Source organism: Globicephala melas, chromosome 9, assembly GCF_963455315.2.
Source record: "Globicephala melas chromosome 9, mGloMel1.2, whole genome shotgun sequence".
In the NCBI taxonomy this organism is placed as follows: Eukaryota; Metazoa; Chordata; class Mammalia; order Artiodactyla; family Delphinidae; genus Globicephala; species Globicephala melas.
Genome location: NC_083322.1, coordinates 14,166,917 through 14,181,357, shown reverse-complemented (window position 1 = coordinate 14,181,357; position 14,441 = coordinate 14,166,917). Strand labels below are relative to the sequence as shown.

Here is a 14,441-nt window from a genome sequence, read left to right as displayed (position 1 = left end):
TTACGTACAGATTTTTGTGTGGACATACGTTTTCATTTCTGTGGGATAAATGCCCAAGGATACAGTTATTGGATCATTTAGTAAATATATTTTTAGTTTTGAAAGCAAGTGCCAAACTGTTTTCTAGAGTGGCTGCACCATTTTACATTGCTGCCAGCAATGTTAGTGACCCAGCTTCTCCACATCATGCCAGCGTTTGATGGTGTCACTATGTTTCTTTCTTCTCTTTTTTTTTTTTTGGCCGTGCGGTGTGGCATGTGGGATTTTAGTTCCCCGACCAGGGATCAGACCTGTGCCCCCTGCATTGGGAGTGTGGAGTCTTAACCACTGGACCGCCAGGGAAGTGCCACTGTGTTTCATTTTAATCATTCTGAAAGGTGTGTGGTGATATCTCACTGCAGTTTCAGTTTGCATTTCCCTAATGACTACTGATACTGAACATTTTTTTCACGTGCTTATTTGCCAACTGTATAACCTCTTTTGTATAACCTCTTCAGTGAAATGTTTGTGTATGTCTTATGCCCATTTTCCAAATGGATTGCTCATATTTTTAATGTTGAGTTTTGAGTATTCTTCAGATGTTCTACTCTACTCACTACCTTTTAAAAATGTTTTGTTGACTACTTATATGCAAAAAGTAAAGTACAGTGAACCCCAATGGATTCGAAGCCATCAGTCTTGTGCTATTGTTTCATTATTTTAAAAGCAAATTCTAGACGTCACATCATTTCACCTCTTAAACATAACCACAAAATTACATCCATAAAGGTAACAATTTTTAAAAATTATCCAATATCCAGAATGTGTTCATTTTTCCTGTGTAGAGTTGGTTTGTTGAATCAGAATTCAAAGTCCACATATTGACTTTTGTTGGTTTGACTTACTACTTTATTCAGTATAGTCTGGCACATTTTATGAAAACGCAGAATGGAGACAAAGTTACTCAGTAGAGTTTAGGTGACGTGATTAAATATAGTGCTCATATATGTGTGTACAAAGGGAAATGGATTCCTTTGTTTGAGGAGAGGGTTACCTTTAACCAACTTTTTCTGGAAAGTTCCCTTAAGATGGGGACTGTAAAGATGGGTATCCTAAAGTACAAGGAATCTCATTTCTCATGGTTGAAAGAGATCCACAGGTGTTGGCTAGACCCCAGCTGTATTGATTTATACAGTATTGTATTGGTTATATATCACCACAAAAATGCTGTTTAACAGACTACCTCAAAACTTAAAACATTAAATATTTATGTAGCCCATGAGTCTATAATCAGTGACTTAGGCTGAACTTGACTGGGTAGTCATTCCTGTCTCAGCTGGGCTCACTCACATGTCTTCCAGTCGGCTGGAGGCTGCTGAACTATGGCCTAGAAGGCTAGCCTGGCCATGTTCCCATGGTGGTAGCAGAGGTGCAAAAGTATCAAGCCCAGTCATACAAGCATTTTTTAAGCCTTCCCCTATGTCATATCTGCTACCGTCCTGTTAACCAAAGCCAGGTACATGGCCAGGTTCAGAGTCAGCGTATGATGGTACTTAGTTACGTAGCAAAGGGCACAGATGCAGGAAGGGTGAAGAGTTTTGGTCGTTAATGCAGTCATTCTGTGGCAGGTATTTACAGAAGATAACATTTTGTTAAAAGTGGTAGGATAATGATAACAGAGTTGGGGATTTCTTTGAGGGACAAATATATTGGATTGAGGTAAATTTAAGAAGGAAGGATTACTGGCACACTACTTTGTTGGGACTGGATGTCCATTTCAAATCAAAACCTTCTTTGCAGAACTTGCCTGGTAGTCCAGTGGTTAAGAATCCTTCTTCCAATGCAGGGGGCACGGGTTTGATCCCTGGTGAGGGAACTAAGATCCCACATGCCATGGGGCAACTAAGCCCACGCGCTGCAATGACTTGAGCCCGCACTCCACAACTAAGACCCAGTGCAGCCAAAGGCGAAAACAGAAACTTCTTTACTAATATTATTGGCCACACAGGCTGAGTACTTATTTTGTAGCCAAAGTAAAGACTGTGTTTATGTTATCATATGCTGTTAAAACAATAAGAATGAACTAGATTCCCACGATGATGGTGGTGGTGAGGAGGAGGCATATCAAAACGCAAGGCAAGAATTAATCCTAATGGAAAGACATGGACTAAGAGAGAAGGGTGCCATGCTTGTCTACTGAATATCAGTAATGTGCTGCGTGCATGTACAGGCACATTTTCTCGTTTCTCACAACTTTGTGAGATTATCCGTACTTCTCAGATGAGGAAGTAGATTCAGGTTACGTAATATGGCCAAAATTGCATGGCTGTCAATTGGTTTGGCAGTTGGACTCTAAAGCCATATCTTTGCTTTAAAGAACATCCTCCAGTTCATTTCTTTTACTCATGTTTGAGCGTATGCTATTTCTTGGGCATTGGAAATACAAAAATGGTATATAGATGTCTTTAAAGTGGTGTGATATATATAAAAGTAATGGTCATAGAAGATACAAAGATGCACAAAGGAGGGTATTGCCCTCTCTGCTTAAGTGTCTTAAGTGAGGGTAAGGTGTGGTGATTGATTGTTCACCAGTGCTTCACATAATAGACTCTTGAGTTGAATCTTACTGAATAGACAGACATACACTAGGCAGGTAAGGGAGGTAATAATGTACGACATCGCAGGAAGAGGGAGCAGTACGTGCAAAGTCACAGAGGAAGAAAACAACAGGGTAAGTTTGGGAAACTATAAGTGTAGATTTGTTGTGAAGTTGGAGAACAGAAAGAGATAGTTTGGAAAGGTACAGAGAGCCAAATTGTGTACAAAAATGTATTTTATACTTGGAATGCACTGCCGGAGCAGAGGTTGAGAAGTAATAGTTACATTGAGATCAGTTGTACCCCTGAATTCACTGAAGTAAAGGCAGGCAGGCTCAAAACATCTTGATGTCCCACCAGTTCATTTATGATACGCTCAGAAAGCATTAGTTATACTCATATTGCCTTAGATAATTTATGTCTTTTTATGCAATATTTTGAACTTTGGTACATTCTGCTTTTTATTCATGATCTTTTCTGATTCTCTCCAGGCAGAACGTGTTCATGAGTTAAATGAAGAAATCGGTAAATTGTTGGCTAAGGTGGAACAGCTAGGAGCTGAAGGGAATGTGGAGGAATCCCAGAAAGTAATGGATGAAGTAGAGAAAGCACGGGCAAAGAAAAGAGAAGCAGAGGTAACTAAATTCTTTATGGTAGTTTATAGAGCCTTTGTGTCTGTACTTCTAAAGAACATACATTTGACTAGAAATTATTGAAAAATTTCTACTATTTCTACTATTAAAGGAAATTTAAACCAGTTTAAAAATATTTAACTAGTTTGTATCATACTAATGGGTTGTATATCAAAATTAGTGGTTGTTTTGGAATTTAGAGTCATTGATCCTATTGAAATTTATAACTAGTAAATGAAATTAACTAAACTAGCTAGTCATACACAACAGTCTCACACACAATCCACACACGTGCAGTCTTCATATACATGGTCACTATGATACCCTACCCCCTACTCCATGGCCCATGCAACTATAGTATTCTCCCTTCTTACTTAGTACAGTCTGCTAACACATTGGGAGCCTCCTCTCATTCTTCCTCCACAGCACAGATCAAAATCTGATATCCTGCAGACAAAGTTCTATTTTGTTTGGTCCCCCTGATATTTTTTAGAAAATCGAATGCCTTTGGATGAAAGTGTACTCTCCTCTTTACCATAGTCTCCATTGTTCCTAACTGTATCACACCTGGGTTTAATTTTTTCTTACTATCTAGCCTTTTAAGGCAGAAGCTCAGATAATTGGTTTATTTTTTAATTTTATTGAAGTATAGTTTATTTACAATGTGTTAATTTCTGCTCTGTAGCAAAGTGACTCAGTTATACGTATGTATTGTTTTCTATTCTGTTTTATCACAGGATATTGAATACAGTTCCCTGTGCTCTACAGTAGGACCTTGTTGTTTATGCATCCTATGTATACTAGTTTGCACCTGCTAATCCCAAGCTCCCAATCCTCCCTCCCCACACCCCTTAGATCATTGATTTTAGACCATTTAATGCTGTAAGTTTTCTTCTAAGCACGATGGTAGCTTAGAAGGTATGAAACAGATTTTCATATATTGTGTTTTTATTTTCATTCATTTCTAAATATTTGCTAATATTGCTTTGTGATTTCTTTTTTAACTTGTGGGTTTTGAAGGCATGTGTTTAGTTTTTACATATTTGGATTTGTTTTTTGTTTGTTCTTTTCAGATTTTTTTCTGTTAATTTTAATTCAATTCTGTTGTGGTCAGAGAACATGTGTGTGATTTCAGTTTTCTTAAATATGTCAATACTTGTTTTGTGGCCCTGCATATGGTCTGTCTTGGTGAACTTTCCATCTGTACTTGAGAAGAATGATATTCTGCTGTGTTAAATGGAGTGTTCTATAAATGTCAATTGAGTCAAGGTAGTTAATAGATTTTTTCAAGTCTTCTGTATCCTATTGAGTTTTCTGCCTATGAGAGGAGCGTTGAAGTCTCTATAGTTGTGGATTTGTTTATTTATGCTTTTCATTTTGTCAGTTTTTGTTTTATTTTGAAGCTCTGTTATTAGGCTAATAGACATTTAGGAGTGTTGTATCTTTTGATTAATTTAACCCTTCATTATTTTGACATGTCCTTCTCTGTCCCTGTTAATGTCCCTTGTTTTGAAATCTCCTTTATCTTACGTTAATAAAAGACTCTCCAGCTTTCTTCATAAGTTAAGTTGTGTACTATAAACCCTAGAGAAACCACTGGAGGGGAGAAAAGAGTTATAACTAATAGTAGCAATAAAATGGAATCCTAAAAAATACTTAATCCAAAAGAAAGGCAGGAGAAAAGGAACAAACAACAGATTGGACATATAGAAAATAAATAGTGGGATGGTAGACTTAAACCCAGTGTACCAATAATTACATTAAATGTAAATGGTCTCAACAATCCAATTAAAAAGCAGAGATTGTGAGACTAGATTTAAAACAAAACAAAACAACAACAAAAAACCCCCACAAGACTTAGCTATATACTAGCTACAAGAAACCCACTCTAAATACAAAGACACAGAGTAAAGGTTCTAGGCTGGGAAAAGATATACCAAGTAGCCATTCTAGATAGTTTTAATGTCTTAATATTAGGATTTCTTGAAATGTAGTTAATATCAATCCAGAAAATAAATACTATGAATTTTAAAATACACAAAGTATTTTATAGCTAGTTTATTTCCCCAGAAGACTCTTGGGTAATGAAGCCAGCAATCATTATTACTTTCCTTCCATATATTGGAGTTTTCATAAAACTTCATATTATATATACTTGGTGATTTACTAGTATTACCCAGCAGCTCAATATTGTTAGCCTGTTATGTATTATCAGTTGATTTTTACTTAGGACAGTGCATTAAAATGTTTACTTTCCTATTATAGATTGTGTTCAACTGTACGTAATAGGAAACTTAACTTACAATGACTGAACCAAAGAAGGGTTTTGTTTTTCTCATTTAATAAATACTTGAGGTTAGGAAGCCTGGGGCTGGTACAGTAGCTCCATGATGCCATCTAGCATACAAGCTACTTCTAACTTTAAGTGCAGCCATCCTTACTATGTGGATTCATCTTTATGCTTATCAGTTTGTGGTAGCACTATGGCCACTAAGCCTAAAGCCTTTCCTCTATGCGTAAGTAGAAAGAGGAGGAATAACAAGGCACAAAAGTTGAGTTGACTCGTCTTGTGTGTTGTGTTTTCAGTTTTCCTTTTTAAAATTTTTTTATTTTGAAATATTTTAAGAAAAGTTAACACATCGTGTGAAGAATTCCCCTATGTCCTTCACCCAGACTCTTCAACATTTTACCACATTTGCTTTATCATTTTCTTCCTACATGAGTGTGTGTGTATATTTTAATTGTTTGACAATAAGTTATAAATATGCTGCCTCTTTATCCCTAGATACTTCAATGTGTATTTCTTAAAAACAAGGATATTTTATTATATAACCACAGTACAGTTATCTGAATTAAGAAGTAACATTGATACAGTACTATTAATTAATCTGAAGACTTTGTTCAGTTTTTGCCAGTTGTCCCAATAATGTTCGTTTTGAGAAAAGAAAATTTTTTTTGTTTAAGATCCAGTCCAGGATCACGTATTGCATTTAGTTATGTTTCTCTAGAGTCTAATATAATCTGGTACCTCAGTCTTTGTTTTACATGATCTTGACAGTTTTGAAAAGTATAGGCTAGTTATTCTGTAAAATGTCCTTCACTTTGGATTTGTCTAATATTTCTCTCTCATTAGATTTTTGAGAGGAATACCACTGAAATAATGCTACAGCCTTATCAAAAGGCATGTGTTAGTGGTTTGTTCATTTCTGGTGATGTTACCTATTTTTCCACTGTGAAGTTACTGTGTTTCCCTTTTGTAATTAATAAGTGTCTTGGTATTGACATTGTAAGTATTCTGTTTTCCATTGCTTCTTGATCCACAGGTTATAGCAGCTGTTGATGATTTTCGTCTGAATCTGTTGACTCCTTTTTAAAGAACTTTCCTGTAGATTCTGTCAAGCAGTGTCCACTTATATCTCCTTAGCAAAAGCTACATGGAAGCTTGGAAATGTAATGTTTTTAGCTGGCCATGCTGCTGCCTCAAACAAAAATCAGAATCCTGTTAATAAGGAAAAAGAGTAGAGTGGATACGCAAATCCACTAATAATTATTATTTCATTAATGAACTTAATATAAATAAAATGATTTGAGTACAAGACATCTTAATCTCCATAAGACACCTTTCATCTTTGTCTTTAGAGCTACTCTGTTTGATGGGAAGTCTTATCATTTGTACGCCCTGTCTGCATTTACATAGGGGGGAAATGATATGTGGGCAGGAAGGCAGTGGAAGGAAGCTGTAATAGTATGGAAGACATGCAGTCCTTTTCCCAAAGCATGAGCGACTGCTGCTTCCTTGATCCTTCACTGATGTATACTTTTGGGGTTGCTACATCTCATTTTTAACGAAAATTATAGAAAACAGAACATTGAGAAAGCCTTTTAAGAAAGTTGTATCATGTTACTGTTATGGTATTTCTTGACAAAAGAGGCTCTGATCTTTCATTTCCAATGGAGAAGTCCCGAGGACAGAGGATTGGGGTAATGGGGAATCTGTAATATTCGTGACAAAATAGTCATGCTTTTGTGTGTTCATTAGAAACATTTTTGGTATAAACATAGTGTATTTTGTGTAATTGTATGATTTTAATGCAGTTTATATGAACATTGTTTCTGTCACTTTTGTTTAGGAAGTTTATCGGAATTCTATGCCAGCTTCCAGTTTCCAGCAGCAGAAACTTCGAGTCTGTGAAGTTTGCTCTGCCTATTTAGGTCTTCATGATAATGACAGACGACTGGCTGATCATTTTGGGGGTAAACTGCACCTGGGATTTATTGAAATAAGAGAGAAGCTTGAAGAATTAAAGGTACATTGGTAAATTAATATCCCTCACTTCATCCAGTATAGCCACTCATTCTTTTGATCTGTGTAAGTTGTCTTTTTGTGTAGTATTCTTGATTGTGATTCAAGACTATTCTTTTTTTTTTTTTTTTCAAGACTATTCTTAACTGTGATTCTGTTAACAATTCATACTGAATAGTGTAGGATTGTAAATGGAAATACCAGCTTGTTTAATGGATGATATCTGAGAAACAGACTTTAAAAATCCTCTTACTCTGGGAGGAAGTACTATTTTGTCTTGGATACGATGTTGAATTAGGGAGGAACCTTGCAAACTGGGTTCTAAAATAATGCCTAAAATTTCCAGTGATACTTTCTTTTTTTAATAAAACGAATAGTAATTTAGTATGATGTTTACTTTAAAGGAAGATTGAAAAAATGATCCAATATTTATTTGAAATATTTTGCAGTTCACTAAATAGCAAACTGGTAGGACCTCTAGTTTTATGCTTTTGCCCCCATTTCAGAAAGGACTTAGAAACCAATTTTTTAAAAAGGACAATCACTGTCGATTAAATATATAGGCTGTTGTGAGAAAGGCAACACAGCTCTTACTCGTCTGCTGAGTTCTGAGAAGATAAGCAAACAAAAAAAAGGTTATTTCTAAAGAGGTGAACATAAGCAGAGTCAATGGAAAGGATCAATTTACTTTTCAACAATCTGATGTGGCTAGTTTTTTAAAAGAATGGTGGCACTGTAGCATTTGTCATGAACTGAGGACTGTCTGAAAGATGGGAAACACTGGGAAGTGACTTTTTGTGCAGTTATCACTGAAATTAACCCAGGATCCATAGTTTGACATTTAAAATAATGTGGAATCAGAATCACCTAGACACGTCTCCATATTTGTAGTTAACTGTGAGCTCGTCTCAGTATTTGGAGTAGCTAGGATGACCTTGGGTAAAGTTTTTGAAATTACAAAGAGAGTTTCACTATAGCAAATGATTGTTTGGATTGAAGTTAAAACTCAAAAATGGTACCTAATTGGGAACCTTTGCAAATATAGACCTAGCAACAGAACTGTTTAGCATTTCACTGGTACTTTTTAAAAGCAGCAGCCTCAGGATTGTAACTAGAAGTCAACAGAAGACATTTCTATATTGGAAATCTTTAAAGAGTTTAGAATTCAGAAGACGTTAAGAGGAGAAAAATCTCGTGAAAGTGACTTTGAAATATTAAGAAGTCATGGAGAAACATGAAATTTTATATGGAAGGGGGGAAAGAGTTTGGAAACCAGACTTGTAAGCTTAATGATTATACCTGACAAATCTTCAAAATGAATTCTTATTAAAAACTTTTTAATGTTAGATATGGTAAAGTTTAGGATAATGCTCACTAAGAATGGGCCTAGTAAATAATGCTTCTCATTTAGTATTATTTGAACTGTCATTGTTTTTTAAGAGAGTTGTAGCTGAGAAGCAGGAGAAAAGAAACCAGGAACGCCTGAAAAGAAGAGAAGAAAGGGAGAGAGAAGAAAGGGAGAAGCTGAGGAGGTATGGAGTAATTGAGTAGTCCAAGTATCTGAAGTTGAACATCCCTGGTTCTAAAAAGAGATGTGATTATACAAGGTTGTAGATGTTAATAAATCTGGACATGAGAAATTTCTGTTTACTCTTAAAGATATTACCACGTGAAACAATGTTTATTCAAGTATGTTAACTTATGGCTGTTTAAGTTAAGGAGATTTCCTTCAAAATGTATGGAAGAGGGAATAATGATTGCTTCACATCTGTATGTTTAGTAAGATATATAACAAGGCCCTTTTCTAGCCCTCTGATTTTCATAATGGGCTAGCTTTGTACCAGGCTGGCATGGAACTATTTTATGATATATACTTGTTGATAGAAGTTTTGGGTATTTTTTTGTCCGCTTCTTTCATTGATTATTTTACATTGTACTTCGATTCTGTATTTCTTCAGTTTAGGAGCTATAAACTGTTAAAATTTTTATTCGTTTATTAATAGCTAAATGTGCACAATTCTTTTTATATTGACATTAGTTGATAAAATCATATTCTTCATATTTAGAATGTTTACATGTTCTGGGTCACTTTTACACATTGGCAGCAAGTTGTGTGGCATCATGTTTATAAATTCAGCAATTTTCAGATGGGAGGGGTATGCCACAAAACATTTACGTGTAGTTCTAACTTAATAGTGTTCCCTTAATTGTATTACGTATCTCTGAAATTTAAATACCTTCTCTTCAGCAGATGTCCCTAAATTAATTAAAATTCTTTGATAATACAGGACTAGGTTATGTCAGCTGCTTTCAAGCTTTGATCCTGTTACACTCAGTCTATTTCAGGACATTTAAACTGACTTCATTTGTGTTACATGGCTTGTAACAGGTAATCTTTTTGCACTGTAATGACAAAACAAAACAAAGCTACATATGGACATGTTCCTGTTTAGAGGAACTGCTGTCATTCTTCCGTTGATATATATGTTCTTCATTTCCTGGTAAATTTTACCTCAGAGCTTTATCTCTGTTCTCTTTTGTGTATACTAAGTTTCTGTGGAAATATTGCCCAGTATTGTAATATTTAAGATAATATGAATGGTATTTGAAATCTCAGTTGAAGCTAAAATTCAACAGAATATAGTGCCACTAGTATAAACTATTGAACTGAGGTGATAGTCAAATGAAAAACAAAATTCTTTGCAGGACTACATTTTCACATATGTAAAGTTAATGAGAAAGTACATCACATCTTACTTCTTTAATGACAAATGGCAAATTGCCTTTAACATTAGTTATAAAATGTTAACACTGTTTCAGAAATGGACCTAAGTATGGAAGATGAGGAAATTACTAGTAAGTAGAAAATGACACACAAAATGGGATTCCACCTATGGTATTGAAAAGGATAATGATAAAAATTACTGTCACTTGATGCTTATGATGTGTCAGCCACTGCACTAAGAATTTACCTATATTCATCTAATACTTGAAAGCCCCCTGTGAAATTGTTATTACTATCCCTCTTTTGCAAATGACAGACTAAGCTGAGGGAAGATACATAATCTGCCCAGGTCACACAGATAGTGAGTGATGGAAACAGTTAAGATTTACATCAGGCTGAATCCGAAGTCATGCTGCAACCATGGTATATATTCTCCACCAAAAACCCCCTGCGACTGACTTCCTAGTAACCGTAACGTTAGCTATTACTATCTGTTGAGCTTTAATTATGTGCTAGGAAATATGAAGAGTACTTTATATAAGAGTATTGTGTGTCATATTAAGAAACATTGTATGATTGAATTGAGTGTTCTAGGGATTATAGTGTGAGGTGATAATTACAAAGTATTGTCTCACAGATCAGAAATTTTATTCTGTTCCCAGAGGGAAAGAAGAAATGACAGAGATAAAAATAACGAATTTTTTCCAGGCTAGGAGGTGGTTTTTGGAGATTTAGTGAGTTGTGTTGTGTTTTAGTCTTCTAGGAGCATATTCTTTTTTTTAGAGCCGGTAGCCTAGGTAAGGGGTATGCCAGAGTGGGGAAGTCTGTAAAGTTTGTGGTGCCTTTTGGAAAAATTTGTGTACATACATACAAGCCTTATATTTGTAAAACTAATACAAAAATTAGAAATGAGGATGTAATTTTAACAGTACATTGTACCTTTTCTTCCTTTTTTATAGTTACTTTTCTAAAAATAGATTTTTTTTTTTTTTAGGTCTCGATCACATAGCAAGAATCCTAAAAGGTAGGTATTATACAAGATAAGTTGTGAAGCTGTGTTTTCCAAAGGTAGTTTTTATAGATTAAATATCTTTCTTAAAATGAGTAATTAGTACTCTTAATTCTTTCGTAGCTCACATTTGAGCAGTGTCATTTGAGAAGTTGGTCAGAAGATACTCATGAGCTACAATTTAGTTTTATCAGAGTAAAATCACAAAGTGCCCTGGAGTATAGAGAAAGCTAAAAATATTTCAGAGCATTTTATTAAAATCTTTAGAAGCTCAGAGTAAACATGTGACGGGATTTATTTTTAAAAATCAGTTTGGGTCGTACATCTAAGAAACACATTCTGAGAGGTTGTACCTGTTCAAAATATAAATAGTTGGATACATTTTGAATGAGGGAATCCACGGTGAGTTAATTAAGGGGGAAACGAAAATGTTTGTTTGCACCCAATCTAGACTTTGAGTTTATTACTTCTCCCCTTGTACAGTGATCCCAAAAAGCTTTGAAGGGGCATTTTTAAAATGCCCCTTTAAATAGAAAGAGGACAAGATAACACTTTGTTTTGACCTTTGGCACTAATACTTGTGGGCTTTGAAGCCTTTTTTTTAAATACAGTTTTTACTAGTTTCTGACAATTTTTCTCTTTCTAAGGTGAGGAAACATGGTGCACTTCATCCTTCTTAGTTCTTCACTTGCTGTTCTCTCATTCCTGTCTTGAGCCTTTTTTTTTTTTTTAATAAATTTATTTTTGGCTGGGTTGGGTCTTTGTTGCTGCGCGCGGGCTACTCTTCGTTGTGGTGTGCGGGCTTCTCATTGTGGTGGCTTCTCTTTGTTGCCGAGCACGGGCTCTAGGCGTGTGGGCTTCAGTAGTTGTGGCATGCGGGCTCAGTAGTTGTGGCTCTTGGGCTCTAGAGCACAGGTTCAGTAGTTTGGGCTCTAGAGCACAGGTTCAGTAGTTGTGGCGCACGGGCTTAGTTGCTCGGCAGCATGTGGGAACTTCCCAGACCAGGGCTCGAACCCGTGTCCCCTGCATTGGCAGGTGGATTCTTAACCACTGCGTCACCAGGGAAGTCCCCTGAGCCTTTCTCAAATGAGTCCATGCCTACGCACAGTGCCCTTTCTCAGTTTTTTCAAATCCTACCATTCCTTATTTAAATCACATCTTCTTTTTTGAAACCTTCTGAGTATTCTTGACTCTGAAGAGTAACTGTTTCTCAAGAACTTTTTCCCTGTAAACTAGAGCATTTGTTGTTATGAAAGAAAAACCTTATGTTTCTATTAGATGTCCTACTACTTTTTAGCATCTTGCAGCGGTATTTCTGCTTTAAAACACGAAAAAACTAAGGCATGAAACAGGACCAGTTGTGTCAACTAACTTATATTGTTGTTGAGTTTTTCAATCCAGGATGAGAAGTAGAAATATTAAATGACAATACTGTTCTTTTTTACCGGTTGGTTAATGCAAGCTTCTCCCTTTGTTGAAGAGAGATTTAAATTCTTTGTACATAGAACACCTTTAGATATTCAGGCCAGAAATTTAATTTCTATTACTCTAATCCAAGCCACTTCTTACCTCACTATTTACAATAGCCTCTGAAGCAATTTCTTTTTTTTTTTTTTTTTTTTTTTGCGGTATGCAGGCCTCTCACTGTTGTGGCCCCTCCCGCTGCGGAGCACAGGCTCCGGACGCGCAGGCCCAGCGGCCATGGCTCACGGGCCCAGCCGCTCCGCGGCATGTGGGATCTTCCCGGACCGGGGCACGAACCCGTGTCCCCTGCATCGGCAGGCGGACTCTCAACCACTGCGCCACCAGGGAAGCCCTGAAGCAATTTCTTAATTTCTGTTTCTGTTGTCCACTTTCCTTCGCCTCAGTCTGTTTTTTACACATCGGCCAGAATGAGTTCTTTAAAAAGTGAAATAAATCATATCAGCCCTGTCTTCAAACCCTCTAAAGGTCTTCCATTTCATTCACAGAAGTTGAAATCCTCACCATGGCTTTATAGAGTGATCAGTGTGCCCCAGGGTAGTTACAGTTTATTTCCTAGCATATTTATTACTAGCTCCCCCTTTCCCTCTGTATAATTTAATGTTGAGAGCATCCTGGTTTGAGTGACAAAGTACTTGGTCATCCTGCTTGTTAGACTCCTGATATTACTCTGCCTTGCTAATTTCATTGCAGCCAAAAGGGTTTCTTCTATTCTTTTGACATGTTGAACTTTCTCTCACCTTAGGGCCTTTGCACCCATGTTCCCTCTACCTGAAGCAGTCTTCTCTGAGCTGGCTGATGAGCTGATTTCCTTACTTCATTTCATCTTTGCTTAAATGTGATTTTATAAGAAAAGCCTTTCCTGCTTATTCGATACAAAAGATGACCACCTCCTTTTGTTCTACATTTTTACCCTTCATTATTCCCTGACCTATCTTTATTTACTGCCTACGTATCTGTGTAGGCCTCGTTCCAGAGTATAAGCTCCCTGAGGTTAAGGACTGTATTTGCTGCTCAGTCTCCCCAGTTCCTAGAGCAGCGCAGTAGGCACCCAGTAAATGGTGTTACTAGACAACTAGTAAAATGAAATTACGCGCTGGGAGAAATAATTTGTTATACTAGCTCAAAGTGAGTGATAAAAGAAAATATCATTTGATAAAAACTTTGTATGGAATGAATTTTATCTTTTCCCTCTGTTTCTTTTCAGAAATATTTAATTGTGAAAGTACTCTATTTAGCTGTGGTTGTTACATCATCTGAATAATGTGCTTTTGAACTCACTCTTCTCATAATTTGATTAAATACCTCATTCTTTAAAGTGACTTAAAATTTTTAAAAGAGCTTTACTGAGGTTTAATTTACACTCCATACCATAAGTTTACCCATTTAAGTGTGCTGGTTAATGACTTTCAGTAAATTTAAAGTTGTACAGCTGTCACAATCCAGTTTAGAATGTTTCCATCACTTTGAAAGTGGCTGTTAACAAAATTCATACCTTTCTTCCCCGTTGTTTTCCCTTAAATGTTTTACGTCCTCTATATATGCCATCCTCATCCTGGCCGCAGACACAATACACAAGTTAGTTTTGTGACCCAGCGGAGGCTACAGAAGTGTTTTTCCTTCTCTGTACACCTACAAAAAGTAAATACTTTTTTTTTTTTGCAGTTAAAGTTCTCTAAAATGATTTATGCATGTTAATTTTTTCCTCCCAAAT

The 14,441-nt window shown here is 36.2% G+C and overlaps 1 protein-coding gene across 18 annotated transcripts in view; it reads left to right on the top strand.

Moving 5' to 3' along the window:
- LUC7L2 (LUC7 like 2, pre-mRNA splicing factor) overlaps nt 1-14,441 on the top strand; it is a 70,429-nt gene that overhangs the window by 50,320 nt on the left and 5,668 nt on the right. For 17 of the 18 annotated variants that reach the window (XR_009565250.1, XM_060305242.2, XM_060305241.1 and 14 more), the window contains 4 exons: nt 3,068-3,211; nt 7,339-7,515; nt 8,952-9,043; nt 11,231-11,260. Coding sequence is in view for 17 of the 18 variants with exons in the window: in XM_060305242.2 (XP_060161225.1) it covers nt 3,068-3,211; nt 7,339-7,515; nt 8,952-9,043; nt 11,231-11,260 (443 nt within the window). In the remaining variant the exon portion in view is untranslated. Of the gene's footprint in view, nt 1-3,067; nt 3,212-7,338; nt 7,516-8,951; nt 9,044-11,230; nt 11,261-12,881; nt 14,360-14,441 lie in introns of those variants that run through there. The other variant, XM_060305243.2, reaches the window with a different exon arrangement.